General features: G+C 41.1%; 1 protein-coding gene across 5 annotated transcripts in view; it reads right to left on the reverse strand.

Annotated features, from left to right (window-relative positions):
* Positions 1–16,564, reverse strand: part of KIF1B (kinesin family member 1B) — an 84,911-nt gene that overhangs the window by 7,438 nt on the left and 60,909 nt on the right. For all 5 annotated transcript variants that reach the window (XM_030463902.1, XM_030463904.1, XM_030463901.1 and 2 more), the window contains 18 exons: positions 16,269–16,387; positions 15,750–15,835; positions 15,480–15,609; positions 14,981–15,140; positions 14,283–14,373; positions 13,585–13,703; positions 12,569–12,624; positions 9,877–9,985; positions 9,191–9,257; positions 8,377–8,461; positions 8,006–8,111; positions 3,623–3,737; positions 2,929–3,062; positions 2,336–2,397; positions 1,675–1,820; positions 1,232–1,471; positions 748–819; positions 28–149 (listed from right to left, as the gene is read on the reverse strand). In XM_030463902.1, coding sequence (XP_030319762.1) covers positions 28–149; positions 748–819; positions 1,232–1,471; positions 1,675–1,820; positions 2,336–2,397; positions 2,929–3,062; positions 3,623–3,737; positions 8,006–8,111; positions 8,377–8,461; positions 9,191–9,257; positions 9,877–9,985; positions 12,569–12,624; positions 13,585–13,703; positions 14,283–14,373; positions 14,981–15,140; positions 15,480–15,609; positions 15,750–15,835; positions 16,269–16,387 — 2,019 coding nt within the window. The remainder of the gene's footprint in view (positions 1–27; positions 150–747; positions 820–1,231; positions 1,472–1,674; positions 1,821–2,335; positions 2,398–2,928; positions 3,063–3,622; positions 3,738–8,005; positions 8,112–8,376; positions 8,462–9,190; positions 9,258–9,876; positions 9,986–12,568; positions 12,625–13,584; positions 13,704–14,282; positions 14,374–14,980; positions 15,141–15,479; positions 15,610–15,749; positions 15,836–16,268; positions 16,388–16,564) is intronic.

A 16,564-nucleotide genomic window follows, 5' to 3' on the forward strand; every position in this document is an offset into this window, starting at 1 on the left:
TTTTTCTCTTAATTCCCTATTACTTACTTCTGATCAATTGAATTGCATCTTGAATCCACCAGAGAAGGGCAGGTAGATGAAGGTGTGAGGGTAGCACTGCTGAAACTTGACACTGATGGGTCTCGCCCAATTGGAGAAATATCTGACAGCTACAAGGGCAAATAAAGGCAAAATATTATAGAGGGGGTTTTGTAGGCAGTGCTCAGTCCTGGCTAGAAGATGGCATTCAGCATGCAGAAGGCTCAGATAACAGAATGGTATTTCTATCAACCATTGCCCTGCTCAGGAGTCAAACATTTGCACACAACCATCATAAACCCACCTGGGGGTGAAAATACAAAGGTATTTCTGTAAACACAGCTTTTTACTGATGTTCTACACTTCTGATTATTCTGACCTCCTTAAATTTGACTATCCAGTTTGCAACTTGGGGTCTCCTCTGCCTACACTCACTATTTTTAAAGGAGCCAATTTATCCTTTTACGTAGAAAAAATTCATGTAGGGAAAGATAAGACCATTCCCCATCTGCTAATAAACCAGAAGCTAGAATATAAAACAAGTTCACTCCAGATCTCATTCCTGCAGTCTTTGGAACCAGATGCTGAATAGCCAAATGCTCCCAACAGACTGAAAATAAAGCAAATTCATACGAAGTCTTTGTCTCTTCACAACACCAACAGATTCCACAAACTACAAATAGATTCCTGTTGTACTACAAATATAATGTATTGTACTGCATTATGTACCTTGCAGTCACTGATGCTGTTGTACACCTGGTTGAACTCTCGATTGAAGGTGTGAGTAAGAAGTTGCAGACACTAAGGCAGAAAAAAAAAAGACATTTAGAGAATAATTTTACATTTAGATGTTCAGAGAAATATGAACACAGAGGCAATTTGCCAAGGCACACTTGGCAGCTCATAAAAGAATCAACAAATGCTAAACTGCTGTGAAAAACCCTTGGAGAAGACAGGAATTATTACTTCCCTTGCTAAAGTTTGAAAGTTTCACTTCCTGAACTACTGATGGAGGAGAATGAGGAACAACCATAGCCAAAGCTATCCACCAGCACTGCCTGGTGAGAATGGATTATTTCACATCAAAATGAAACACACTACTGGATATTCCCTAAGCTGAGAAGTTCATCATTACTTTTTAATAATTAGAAATTCATTGTTAATATTTTCTGACACCTGAGTTTACACCCATGAGCCTTCTCTCCAGTAATACCTTGGTGGCCAGCTCCTTCTCCCGATCCACCAGGCTCTCTATATCAGCTGAGTCGTAGCCACTGCTCTCACTGGGGGTCACAGCACTCTCAAATGTTGTAGTTGAGATCTGAGAGGAAATGCTGGTGGAGGTACTGAGGGTTCCACTGCTCAGACTGGGAGACAGTGAGTCACTCAGAGACTTGGGGATGCTGTCACCGAGCTTTTCACGAAGCAGAAGGAAATGTCGGGTTTTCTCCACCTGGTAAGAAAATCAATCAGAATCATCTGGCCCAGGATGCTGCCTGGTTTACAGGCACTGGAGTCTTAGGCATTTATTTAAGATTCATATCAGCAAACATCTCTGCTCAGGAGGAAAGTTTACAATGGCACTAGAGGTAGAATCTGCCAAGATTCTGAGCTAAAGATTGTTAGGTGTTTTCTTTCTGCTGTCTCTTGACTCACCTCATGCAGCAGCTCCAGTTTCTCCAGTTCCCACTGATGCTCTAGGATGAGGCTGTCACCCCTGGGCCTCCAGCCTGCCAGGTTCTCTTCTCCTCGCACATATGCCACAGATGTATCCAGGACTTTCCTCCTCCTTCTCTGCATTCCTGAGCAGCAAAACCCAACAAAGGACGTGTTAAAAACATAGTCAGAGGGATGGCACTAAGAAACACAGCAAAGAACCAACACTACTTCTGTCTGGCTAGAAATATACAAAGCAATGATTGCATTAACAGCAATCACACATCCCAGTGAGATCTGGTTTAGTCCAGCTTTCTTCCTGCATTCAGATATTTTCTGACTCCTATATAAAGCAAACTCCTGTTCAGTAGGCCTTAAAGGAAAGTATACTGATACTACATCAACTGCACTGCTTCCAAGTTATCAAATTTGCATCAGATGTCAGTAATATCTTCTAAAACCAAGAGGAAACTCTACTGTAGCAAAACTAAGTCTTAGCTGTGCTAGCTTTGTATGGAATGGCAACATTTCACTGCTCCTATGAAACATAGGAACTGGTTCCCATCAGGAAAGAAGTGTTACTTCTGGTCTGCCAATTACATTTTCTGCAGTATTTCACTTCACAGCATCTTTATCACTTGAACACCCAGTCAGTGCTTACCTGGACTTCCTGTGTCTGCCATTTTGCATAAACTGAGTTCATAGATCCCAGTTACTCGATTGCTGTTCATAAGAAACCAGAGGGGAAAAAAAAAACAAATTATTTTCTGCAGAAATAAAGTATATTAGCTTTAGATAAGTGGTCCCCAAACTATAAGTTTAAGTATAGTTGGTTAGTTAGAACTAGATCTGAATTCTATTCTTGATATAAAATAGTCAGGACAGACTGCAAGGTCTCTAAAAATGGCACTTCCCCAATGTTTCCCATCCTCCTTAGACTCAGAGAACAACCACTGCAGTAAATTCCAGGTCACAATCAGGGTCATCTGTATACAAGCTTGAAAAATGTTTCTCTCTTCCTAACTCTTCAGTCAGAAGGCTGGAAAATGGGTTGGTAAACACAGAAGCCATCAGCATTTCATTGCAAAATAAATACAAGTAAGTGTGTTCAAACCCAGAGTGGAGAACTATAACTAGGTTGACCTTCAGGGAAGAAAAAACAGGAAAACTGAGCTACATTCCCCCCATGCCTTCTAAGAGAAAAACCACATGGCAGCATAAAACACCAACACCAGAACTGGCAACTGAACTTACGAATCTGGAGATTTGGAGTAGCCACTGCCAAAGAGATTGCGAAGTGATCGTGGGGGGGAGATCTTGGCATCTCGTGAGTAAAAGACCATACAAACATCTTTTGTTATCACAGCAGGCTGGATGCAGTGGTCAAGCTAAGAGAAAACACAGGAATGAATGAGTGGCTGCAGACAGCAACGCCAAGTTTTGCTGCTTCCCTCTTTCTGTGGGACAGCTTTTTGAAATTTGTTCTTCTCTGGGGCTTTGGTGAAAGGCTTTGTATGTGCTTCTCTGAAAGGAAACTGTCAAATTTCTTGATGCATCCTGTGGGTGAAATAATTGTACTACACAAAACAAGAGTGCCTTGCATGCAAAGCCAAGAGCTAGGCCAGTGTCTGACACACTAGCAGTACTGACATAGAAACATTCACTGATTTAAATGGATTTTCAAATACAAATATAGATAAAATGAGGCATAGAAGTAAGAAGATCATGAGCTTCACTTCACATTTGTCAAGGTATTATTGCCTTGCAACATCAAGATGTTAACTGGGAATGCATTTTTCCACTCTTCTCAGAAACCGAAGAAAGACTTTCACTGGCTTCTGGATTCAAAATCATGTAGTGGAGGAAGTATTTATCTCGGGTACACACTGCCTGCTGTCTTAAATAGTTCTATGAGTCAGAAATAAAAAGGAAAGTGCAGGTTTCTAACCTCCAGGTAAGCAGAAAGGGTCATGTATATCTTCTCTCCATATGGTGTCACTCGATTGAGGAGAAGGGAATTATGCAAGGAGCTATCCCAAACTGCTTCAAACCGATAGAAAGTCCTGGAAAAAAGTAGAGTGAGAGCTCAGTAGTAAGTGCTCTGCATCCCTCTCATCAGTCAGTGTAGAGCATCACTTCCTTCACATCACCCACTATGACTGGTATTGATCTCAGCAGTTTAGATAACAAATACTTGAAGCAAAGACCTTCTCTCCTTTCCTAAGCTGCCTTACTTCTACCTCAAATAGTGTGGCATAAAAGACCATTCTCTGTTATTAAAAAAGCGCCTCATCTAGAGGAAAAAAGAGGGAATACAGAAGAGAACAAAAGCTGTCATAGCACTACAGGGAAGTCAGCATTGAAGATCAGTGTTTCTGAACAGACAGAACATTCCTCCCTATTGCTTCAGATACAATTCAACCCAGCTGGACCTCCAAAATACATGGGAAGATTCTATTTCATAAGGAACATGCATTCTACACCATGTTTCGGGACTAACATATAGCAACAGAAGAGAACCCTCAAATACTTTGTCATATAAACCCAGCAGCACTTGATAGCAAATCAGGATACTTGATAGGCAGGGTTAAGTCCTACATTCCAGTGATAAAGATTTCTTTCTAGCTTCCTATTAGCTTCCAGCAAAAACTTGCAAATCTAACACAAACTTTTGTAAGATGTTTCTCCTTTTGGTACATGGAAAGAAAAAAGCTGAAGGCTCCCTCACTTCTCCCCCAAAAAGCAGGGAATTTCAAGTAAAAAGTGAGAGACAGCATGATACAAAGGTCAGCTAAATCATCAGCTCTACAGTCACCATATCACTCACTCCTCTCTAACAAGGGCTTAGGGAAATGAGCTCTCTCCTTTCTCACATGCAGAGACTGATTCCACAGAGGTTCTTTTGGAAAGAAGTCCTTATACCCTTACTCAGGAATACCACACACTTTGCAGCTTTCTACACTGGTAACAGAAAAAGAAGGCATTAATTTTTCATCACTTCCATATAATTTCCTTCCCAAATCCCCTTGCTGTTGAGGTTTTTCCATCCCATTTTGATTCCAAATGATGTGGTACTAAAAGCAAGGAAATGCTTCATGTATATTATTTTTAAAAGAAGTTGTATCTCTAAAGAGCTCCTATACTAATGCCCAAGGCCAACTCAGAGAAATAAAAAACCAAACTGAAGACAAATGACAAAAAGCAGGGTGTGAGTAGAATGAGGAAATAACAAAAAGCAAACCAAAAAGAAACATGAGGCAGCCTAAGAGCAGACATCAGAAAGAAAGAGTTTGGACCTTAAAAGGAGTTATAAAGAATTCCCTTTTCCTGATACCAATTACTCAATTCTGAGCTAAAACACTGACACACCATCAATCAGTCAAGTAATACAAGCTGAGAACATTGCTAAATGTTTTCATTTGAAGTAGCATTCTTAAGAAATTACTTCCAAATGTCTTGCTTCTATTAAAAATGCTACAGAGAAAAATACTCTAAAGGTTCAAGTTACTTCAAAAGCACTGTATGTAATAATCCTTATTTAAGTTAGATGAGGCAAACAACACAGGTTGTCCTCTAATCCTTTAGAAATCTGTGTTGAGTCTCTATGTTTTAATCTTTCATTGTGCCTTAGTAATTGAAATCAAGTTTTTGAACTTCTGGTAAGCTCTAGATCTACAGGCTGGGTAGAAGGAGGAGTAAAATCTGGTTCCCCATAGATGGGGAAGCCCCTGAATCAGCTCTGCACAGTTGCCACACATGACTTCTCCTGAGGAGAGAACAGAGGTGTAAATGTTCATCAGTGCAGAACTCAATGTCCCTCTTTAGCAAAATGATGGGGTTTGGATGACCACCAAGCTGCAGTCAAACACAGCATCCAGACAGCTACTCCACTGGATTTTGTCTAGCTGGGAAGTTAAGATATCCACAGAACTGCCTGATCAAAGCAGAACTTGCTATAATAGTTAGAGAGGGAGACAAAAAAACCAGAAGTGAGCAAACTTCTTTCAGCACAGCCAGCAGAACAAGGAGGAAAATGGAGCACAGAACAAGCAAAGCATGGCAAACAGGAGAACCAGGGGAAAGGCACCAGTGCAGTGTTACAACTGATTTTTCAGGGAATGTTAATTTAAGGGAAAGGTGGTCACTGAGAGCACTGAAGACTTATGAAGTCTTCCTTTTTTCAAAGAGGCAGAACAGAGAAAGAGTGCAAATTGTCCCAGATTGTGCAGCCTGGCTGTGAGCCAGGCTGGAGGGTGAAAGAGGAATGTCAGCATGTCTCACTTCTCTGCCAGCTGGTAAACTAAGAGGTAGCTGGTTAAATCCCAGATGCAAATCCAAAAGAGCAGAGGTTGAATGCCAATCACATGGCAGCCACTGCTTTTTGTTCAGTGCAATTCTGAGCTGGAATTTCAAGTAACCTCGTCATTCAGTCCTTGATTTGGTACTTCAAACACTGCAAGCATCAGGGAGTCAGAGACAGTAAGAAATTCCAAGTTTAGTTCTTTGATACAGAACAAAGGGAAAAAATAACAAGGGCTACAAATAGGGACTATATTCTGATGGCCTATTTTGACAAGTGGGAAGACTGAACAAAGGAAGCTCTCTCTTACATGGGAAGGAAAGTTTACCCTTGGAAGTCCCCCACTGAACTGTAGAACAATAAAACCCTGGCACAAAGGAGGAGGAAGGACACAGACATACTACTTCTGGAAGAGCTTAGAGGGGTGCTAACAGAACTCAGTAAAAGCTAAAAGGGAAGTGGCAGCAACACAAATGGGACATAAAGCATTCTGTTTTCAAGAATCTTTATGCAGCAAACAGAAAGCAAACAGAAAATACCTAGGCATATCCTTATCAAGAAAGAGCCTGTAAAAACATAGAAAGAGCTTCAGTTAGTGCAGCCAAGAGCAGAACAGAAAAGCAACAGCTGAGAGGAACAGAAGAAGTGGACTTAAAACAAAACAAAACAAACCCAAAACCAAACAAAACACAAAAAACCCACAACCAAACCAAACAAAAACCAAACACCAACCAAGTCTGCAGACAATGAGCAAACATAAGACATACCCCTCACCAGGGCTTCACCCACTCCACCCTGCCATGGACTCATCCCACAGATTAAATCTTGGCATTCTGGTAAGAAATGGCCATGGTTTCACTCACACTCATCCTTATCCAAGGGGCCACCTGACACAAAACTACAGAGCAATATAGGAATTTCTTGAAATTGCTGGAGAACAGAAAGTAAAGGGTTTTCCAACTGCAAATTCAACAGTACCAGATTGACAACTAGCCTCCAGCCCCCTGATGTTCCAGTTACACTGATCCATTAACTCAAATACATTAAAATCCAAATGCCTACTTCTCAGTGGGAGGCAAAGAATAACTGCTCACCCCCTGTCTGCATGCACAGACACTAGGTGGCAGAGAACATTCAGTTGGTGGGAGCAGTGTCCTGAAGCCACCTTTAATATCCCAATGGTCTCTCAGAGTCGAGGACTCTGGAGAAGGAACATTTCAGGGTCTGGAAGGATATTGCCTCCAGCCTTCAGCAGCTGCAGCAGGGATGGGCTTGAAAACCACCCCTTTCCCTCTGGAGACACTCATACAGAGTTAAATTTCAGAGATATTCCTGCTTTGCACCAGCTAAACAGAGGCAGGGAGTGGTCAAGTGACTTGGCTGATGTCAGAGCAGGGAGAGGCTGTGCCTCTGCTCCTGCCCTTTGTTGCAGTGACTGCAGCAGAACAATGTGAGTCTGCCTGATCTGCACAGCAACACAGCCCAAGCAGGAGACACAGCCAGCCAGAGGCCCTGCTGTTGCCCAAATGACTGCAGTTACATGGAACAGACACCCCCTTATTAGAGCTGGAGTCAATTTGTGATACATCTGTATAAATCCACAAATTATGAAGTTTCAGTTACAAAGCATGGCTCTTGCTTGAATTGCCACATGCTTGCTCCAGGATTAAGACAGTTATGGACACAGCCATAAATACATTCCCTGACATTACCCTTGGATTTCAGTGCTGTATTCTAGCAACAAACCTTGATGTCTGGTTCAAAGTTCTGGGTTAAATTCTGACCCTCCCTTAAGCTGCTCCTTTCCATCCTCTGTGGTGCTTACAAATGGAAAGTAATACACAGTATCAAGAAATCCTCCAGGCAGACCAACAACTTAGCTTTAGAACGAGTAACACTTATTATCTCTGTGCCCAAGGAATTCTACATTTAATAACCAGCAACATTTTCAGCTTTCCAAACAACCTGCTAATACCTCAGAGGCCAAGGAAATTTTAGATTCCTGTGAGAGTGGTTGCTTTATTCACTTACCTATTGGAGTTGTGAGAGGACTTCAGGTATTTTGCAGAGATAATGTTCAAAGACAGAATAGCATCCACAGCAGCTTCATCTACCTCTGCTTTACTTCTTATGCGACCTGAAAAAGGCAAAAGGAGGAATTAATTAAAACTAAGCCTGAAGAACAGAAGGAATTTGTTTTCCTAGATACCATTTCAGACTATGTGATTAAAAAGCAGCTGCAAAAGTGGAAGCTGCAAAACTTAAGCTTTTCCCTCAGAACCTTTTTCAAAATCCTCCTCTCCCAGCCAAAACTCATGAAGATGACAGAATCTGATACAAGGAGAAATTACCATAATTCTTCTTCCTTTACAATAGCAACCTGCAAAGCAGAAGATACTCACCAACAACCAGCTCTCTCACATCTTTCCAGTGCAGCTCACTGCCCTTCTCATGGATAATGGTGACTGTGATTCTACGCTGGATTCCCTAAGAGTTCAAAAGCAAAAGACACTGGTGAAGTATTCTCACAAGCACACTACCATCATCTATGTTGCACTTACACTGCAGAAATGAAGCAAATACCACTATTAAAATCAGTCTTTAGCTGTTAACAAACACTTATGTTTTCCAGGGCTCAAAAATTACCTTAAGATGATAATTTTATTCTCATATATAACAGGAATTACACTTCTCCCTCCTCAGTCCAAAAAGGCAGAAGTTTTGAATCTAAAATAGTCCTGAAATTGTTGCTATAGTCTCTAGATATTATTAAGGATTGCTACATCAGCATTTGTGATTAAGTAGAGGCATTTAAAATGCACTGAGAGGTGGTCATTGTTTGGATCTGTCTTACAGCCACATGAAATGAGAAAGAACCAATGCAAATGAGTCCACCATGAGCCTTCTTTGTCCTTGGTGGAGATGCTAGAGACCACTGAAGGCATAAATCTGGTCCCAAGGGTTCCTGTTTTTAAAAGGCTTTCATCTTTTAGGAGTGGGATGCACACTGATAAGCAAACACCAACATACTGGGGGCCAAACATATTCTTCTTATAGCCCCAGGCTACCAGACTAAGCACAGCCTGAAAGGAGGCTGACCCTACAGCTACCATGAGAGAGCTGTGTGGGAAAGCAGGACACACAAAAGATGCAAAATCCAGCCAGTAGCTTTCTAAACCCCCCCAAGAGATGAAACTTGCTGTTCTACAGCAGTACCTGGTGAAGCAGGAATGTCCCCTGGCAGGGCAGGCCCCCAGTGTGGTCCACAATAGCAGGAATATACCTGTGTGAGAGAGTGAAATCAGCAGCCAGGAAAGGTATAACAGCACAGGAACTGTACTCTGCATTCTCCTGCCAACAGTTATCCCTCCACAGAGTATCTGAAGAAGTGAGAGTGTTTCTGCTGACTCTCAGACTGGACTCAAGTGCACCACAGTAGCAGTGAAATACAGAAGTACCACAGACTGTACTCCCAAGACTAGAAAACTCTGTGGAACTCAAGTCTCAAAATAATCCCTAAAGATCTGTCAGGGGAAAACCTTCTCTGTAAGAGGTGAATGTAAAACAGTGCCTGCTAGATGACTTCTGGGGCACACAGACATTCTAAACTCATGGGCTGTGTAAAGGAAGCTTTGCCAGCTCCTGTTGAGCTGGTGTGCACAGGCTTTAAGAGTGGAAAAGTTATTGCAAGTGTGAAAGGATTTCATGCTGGCTCTTCAGTCCCTTCCAGTAGGGACAATAAATACCAGCAGAATTTATACAACAGGCTGGTATAAACCAGGCCCAATCACCCAATAGTGACTGCTCAACATCAACCATGTTTGAACAGAACAAAGGGGAAAAGAGATCAAACTGCCATAAACCACTTCTCTTGAAACACAGAAGATGAATAAAGTACTTACTCCCCTGTTGGCTCCAATTCACTGATCTCAAACCACACAAGGAGGTCATACTTGCTCACACTCTGGCCCAGGCTTGGTTTGCTCATAGTATTTAGCTTTGTGGCTGGCACTTAAAGAAAGTAAATAAGGGAAGAAGAAAATTATTTACAAAGACTGAACAAGGGCTCATAAAACCATGTAATTTCAGTCATCCTATGTGTTCTGTGTACAAAAGACCTTTTTTTCAGTGAAAATGATGTTGCTTACAGCAATCATTATTTCTCAAAGGATTGGTTTTTAAATCTATGTTACTAGATTAAAAAAAAAGTTAAATAACAAAACAAAAATGTGCCAAAATGCTTGTAAAATATACAGCCTCTCTAGGCCCACAGAAACAATTTGATCAACTGTGAGTGGCTTACCAGTCTGTGATGTAGAATTGCTTAGGTCTGTTCACCTTCAAAATGACTCACCAATAAAGTATATTGCCCCTTCCTCACACAAGAAAATAATAAAATAAAAATTTAAAGCTGCAGCCTTCACTTCATGTTAGAAATTGCTTATGTCCTGTACCAGTTTAGATAAAAGAATGTGTATGTGAAAAGGCTGAACAAGCCCCAGTCCTGGCAGAGTATGCTTCTGGGATTAGTGATTACTCCTGAATAGATCCTCTCTAATTTCTTTCATAGAAATGTAGGTATCAGCCATGTTGAAAATACAGTGGGGTAACTGCAATTGTAGAAATAACCTGATGTTCTTCCATGCATACTTACATCACACCTCTAGGCTATTATTGCATGACTTCTCTCATATGTTCACTCATTTAATTTTTGGAAATGGGAACATTTAAAAGCTCACTTCCTCTGTACTCTTGACAGGTATTTTTCTAAGTCTGCAACTGATTTTCCATTTTTCTCTCCTTTCAAATACTAACCTTATTGCTTTTATTAAGCCAAATAATTATTCTGCCTTCTAGCCTCTCAAGCCCCATTCTTCCTTTGCTCAAGTGTTCTGTAGGTTCCCCTGCTGTCACACACCTGTGTGTCCTTCAGCTTCCACCATGACTTAATTTCTCATGCATTGGAATTATATAACAGTCCCCAGTTAAGAAGAGTTCCTCATAGGTGTGCTTGTGTAGTCTCATTTGAAAAAGAAAATGTGAACCCTGTTTCTTTTCTGTATAAAATAGCAGCTACCTCAGAGGAACATATTTCAGAAGAATCACTTTACAGCACTACATTTCATCATGCTGGGTATCAAGCTTCAGTGTCACCATTTACTCTTCCCATTCAGTGTTCAGGGTACTCACTCTCTTATACCCATCACACCATGCACATGAACTCATTACAACTGGACCCAATGCTGCTGATGGCAAGAGGAACATCAATCACACAAGTAACTCAAATTTACTGCTAAGAGAGAAGCTTAAAACACTAGAAGAAAAAAAAATAACAAAAAGACACATTTAACCAAACATGAAAGCTGGGTCTAGAAGTTCTCAAGGACTTGCAGTGGCCTAATTGATAACCAGAGTGTCTTCTTTTCTGTCTTTTTTTTTTTTTTTTTCCTCTCAACAGAACAGGATACAAACATCAGCAAGGAATATCAGTGCTAGTGGCAAAAGGTGAGCAAAGAGGAAACCTACATAGAACACAGCAGGATGTTCCCTCTACGGCTAGCTGACTTTTCATATGCTTATCCCAGTCTCACAAAACCAGGTGCAGAACACACAGAGAAAAGAAAATCACAAGGTCCTGGAAATTTCAGGGACCAGATCCAGTGACATACAAAAGGCACTGGGACACCTAGCACACTACAGGCTCTATATGGTTTTCCCTACAATAGCCATAAACTTAAACACAGCTTCTTGCTTCCATGACCACAACCATGGCGGTTTCAAGTTCCAAGAAACCTACATGTCAAAGTTAAGAAAAAAGAAATCCTAAAGCCCGTTTTGGAACTACTTCTACATCTACCACAAATCAAATTTGGCTACTAACCATCTCGTTTAGGAGCCCGCTCACTCTGACAACTGGGAACAGGCAGAAAGAGAAAAGGTGGCAGCTGGTCAGCTCCATCCTGGAAAGCAGCCACAGCAGAGGATGCAAGCACGTTGGCATGCTCGGAGAGTGTGTTCAGCACATGCACGTTTACATAGCCAGACATAAGATACCTAATCAACTCAATCTTTCTTTCATGGTCTGCAAAGGGAATGGAAGACACAGACACACACACACACAAAAGAAAAAGGATGGTAGAAACATGCAGGTGAGAGAAAGCTCAAGACAGAGGAAATAAAAGGTGAATCGAAATAAACCACAAAAAAGTTCAGCATGCATTATTACAATTAAGCAAAGAAAACTAAGGGTTATTTCAACAAGACTGACGCACTAAACAAGAATGTTAGAGAGCAAAAAGATGAAGTGGTTAATGAATAAGCAAATTTCCAGTCAAGTGCTCAGTAAGCACATAAAGAGCCAGATCTCAAGGAATAAAGTCAGCACATGGGGAATGAATTCTACCCTGCACTTACTGCAAGAGGAGGTTGGAAAGAACACATAGAAAGCAGGAGAGCCACCAAAGATAGATCAAATGCCCTTTGCAACGTTCACTCCATTACATTTCTTGGTGTCCTGAGTAGCTTAGGAATACACTACAACCTTCATTTTCATCAGCAGAGATGGGGTGTGCAGAATTAGGGAACTGTTCTCACCTGGCTTTGAGAGTGGCATTGGGGGAGGAAAGTATCTGCGGGACTGCTGTGGAGGGCTGGAGAGAAATGAAAGGAGTTATCAATATAGAGGTGGCTAAACATAAAAAATATACAAACACACACACATGCATGTATCTATACGTGTGTCCAGTACTGTCCTTCCATCCATTTTTGTCTCTAAAAATATCCTCAGAATCCTATCAAGTGAGGTAAATATTGTTTGTCAGGAAAATGAGTGGACTCAGCCTACTTCTCAGACCAACCATCTCCCTTTTCTATTTTAACAACTTTTTTTTACTGAAACCTAGGATTAATTACAATTTCCAATCTCACTACTTCCATTTTGCACCGAAAATTTAAGCAAACTAAGCATTTCCCAAAAATAACTTTGGATAAAGGAACAAGTCTCAGCTGGCATTTCCCCTCACAACCAGCATGTGCTTCCTCTTTGGAGCTGCTGCCTGCAGCAGGAAAGCTGAACGGGCCAAGCAATCCAGAAAACAGCCTCTTCCCTAAAACTATGAAGTAGACAGGACTAGGTCCTGTCCCTGATTGCCAAAATTCAAATGCCCAGCAGCTTTGAAACCAGTGTGTCAGAAGGTTTCAAGCCTTTCCTTTTTCCTTTAATCTCTCTTCTTTTGTCACCCTACCTGGTGGCTACCAGGCCACTTGCCCTGAGGGAACACTGCAGATCCTGGAGCAACTGTGAAGCTTTACTAGAACTCACTGAGATCAGCACTGAAGTTCTGGGTGCAGTGTTCTACCACCACAGTGTTTCTGGGGTGGATGCTGCTGTATTGGCAAAACAGCTTTCCATCTTTGAGATGGTGGAAGAATTCCATCACTCACTAACAAGACATCCTACACTGGATAAACAGGCACTCAGATCAGTCAGGAATCCTGCTCATGAGGGTGTGGCTATCTAATTTTGGGAGTATGAAAAATTACTGCCTGAACCTCAGAGCTAGACTGAGCCTGATCCCAAACTGTCTCTATGCCAGAGCAGTGAGTGATACCTGTTGAGATCCTGTCCTTGGAGATGGAGAGGATGCTGCTGATAATGTCCAAAGACTTCAAACACAATAGGCTTTGTTTTGATGTACTCCACAAATGATTCTGTCACTTCCACAGCAATCTATTTGGCAAAGCAAAGAAAATAAAATATTTCCTTTTTTGTATGTCTCAAGTGTGAATTGTAAGAGTCTGTATTTCATATGGTCTTGGGCCACTGACAGTAAAAGTAATTGCATTCCTGTTTGGTTTGTGCATTAATTCTATTCTCTTCTATCAGAGAAAATGACAGCCTCAATATCAGGCATTTTAAGTATGAGAAGAGGAGGCTACATGTAACCAAAGAATCACACAGTTCATAAAAATAGATATATTCAGTTCATCTGAGATCATGAGCACTCCTATTCACATATATTTTATTTCCCAAATTCTAGACTGTTTTCATTGAACATCCTGGAAAGGAAACAGAAAATTCAAAGGCAGGAAGTAGAGGTAAAAGAGAAGAGTTAAATCTGCCAGAGAATCATGCTGTATTTTGTTCTCCACTGGGGATTACATCATTCACCTGGTCACTCCTTATACTATTTATTCTTTATTCCCCTTTTCCCACTTTCCCATACACCTCCATGAGTTTAACGAGAGGGATACATACAACTCCTAGAGCTAAAACTCATGTAGTTAAAATTCATGGAGTTTTACTTACATTCTGAACATGGTAAAACCCAAGGGGTGTCCCTCGACCATTGTTTTTCAGAGGTTCTGTTGAGAAAGCTTCATCATGTCGATGTAAAAAGCTTTAAAAAAATAAAACCAAACAAAAAATAAGCCATCACAGAACAGTTCAGTGAATGTTCTGTGCTGTGAACTTAACACTGAAAGTCACAAATTTATTCTGCTGGCACTTTACAGGGAGTTGAGTGATGGTGTAAAGCTAAGAAAACCCTGGTCTTTGTGACAATGATTCCTTTGCTTGTGTTGTCTTTCTTAGTCTCATTTTTCAGTCTTTCTCTTAAAAACCTAACCCAAAGAAGACTTTCACTTGAGAGCTCCTGGTTTACTCAAGTGTCATAGATCTTTCATTCCAGCTAGGCATATGTACAATCTAGTATGGAGTTTTTCACATTAAAAGCCATTGTCAAGCAAAACCTTAAGATCTCTATGACAAGAAACTTGAGAGTCTGTTCTGAATCTTAATTTCTTTCTGCAAACCTTTATTCCTTAACTCCATGCTAACACAGCAAGTACTTGCTCATAACAGGAATTCCAGTAACAAGGTGGTTTTCTCTGCTGTACCACAGTGCCAGAGATTTCAAAAGGGCTCAATTAGACCTTCCATCACCCACTATCAATTCACTCTGTCAAACCATTCATTGTCTGTTTTAAGTAAGGACAAATTCTTACTTGAACTGGCAGAAAATATCAGCATATTCAGGAAGGATGCCACTGGCCTGGAGCACTGTCACACGGAAGGTGAACACACTGCCCAGTTTCAAGTGATCACCAATTTCCTCAGTGAGTCCTTCCATAGTCATCTTTCCATCCAAAGTGGCTGACTTCAGGTCTTAAGGAGACACAAACATCCCACATGAAATAACTTTCTTCTTTTCTATTTCTTTTCCTTCTTTCTTATCTTAAAATATTTCTCCAGGCAATATTTTTTTTTGTTTTCCTTTGAAACCAAATTATTTGCCAATAACCAAAAGATCAAAGTATCTAGGAACAGTTTTTCTGCATGCTTATTCAAACAAGTAGCTCCAGCATCTACAATGTGTAACCCACTAGTGACATCCCTCCCCACCCACAATGTTCTTGAAGGACACTCAGAACCTCTTTATCACTTACTGAAAGCACCCAAGATTTCCTGTAAGTTCTCCAAAACCACCAGGTATTTCTTGCTTACCTAGCTCATTCATTCTGTTCAACTCCTCTGGAGGAGTGGTAACCTCTGAGTTCTGTCCTTGCCCTTCCACAATTCTTAATTCTTCCAGTGACAGTCCAGATCGAGTCATTGCAACTGAAGAAAAATCATTCTGAAAAATTAAATGAAGCTGCATGTAACAGACTCCCACTGGTTCTGGTTTTGCCATCCCCTTCTTCTCCTGCAATACTTAATTTGGAATCACAAACTACTGCAGACAAAGCAACCCAATGCAATTTTAAGACTTCTTACCTTATCAAAGTACTCGTTGTCAAATGAAATTTTAGCTGTGCCAGACTGTCGAATACCAGATCCATAATCTGGGGCTTCTTCATCAGCTGAAAAACAGAAAAAAAAAAAGATGAGCAGGAAAAACCCTCAGAGTCCACAAAGCAGAAAAGGTCCAGTTCCAGTCATACAGTAATAGGTTAGAGTAAGTGCTGGAAAACATCATAGCAGAAATCTACCCATCATGAACTTAAGGGTGGGAAAACAAGCCAAGCTATGAAGCTTCACCATGGAGATGTGTTAGAGAATTTTGAATGCAGAACAACTCACTTTTATTATTTACTTTCTTCTGAGTACAAAATATGACTCACATCAGTGAAAACATTTCAAAAGTAAGTTTATAATAAAGAACAATGTTCCTTGTCCCAGTAAAATAATTCAGATTTGAGTGCAGGAGAAAAGAGCTGATTTGTTTGCCTGGTGTTTAAAGCTGCAGCTCTGCACAGTTACCCAAAGAGATGCAAAGGTCTCAGAGTGCCTCACCTGCTATTGCTTGCACTGCCACTCGCAGAAACCCTCTCACTTCTCCCTTCTCACTGACAACAGCAACTCTGTGAATCAGAGGCACTGGGTACAGCAGATTGCTCAGGTATACAAATGCTCTGGTAACAGGAAGGAAAGAAAACACAAACAGTGTTAGGCAACCATCTGCAAAACCAGACTGCAGTGTTTGGGTGGCTATTGGGAGGCTCAGGTCTTCAGACAATCTACTTGATCAGCCCTGCACTGTGGCCCTGGCCCAGACTGCACCCAGGGCTCTGCAGCCAAGGGAAGCCACA

The sequence above is a fragment of the Calypte anna genome, chromosome 21 (assembly GCF_003957555.1).
Source record: "Calypte anna isolate BGI_N300 chromosome 21, bCalAnn1_v1.p, whole genome shotgun sequence".
Lineage (NCBI taxonomy): Eukaryota > Metazoa > Chordata > Aves > Apodiformes > Trochilidae > Calypte > Calypte anna.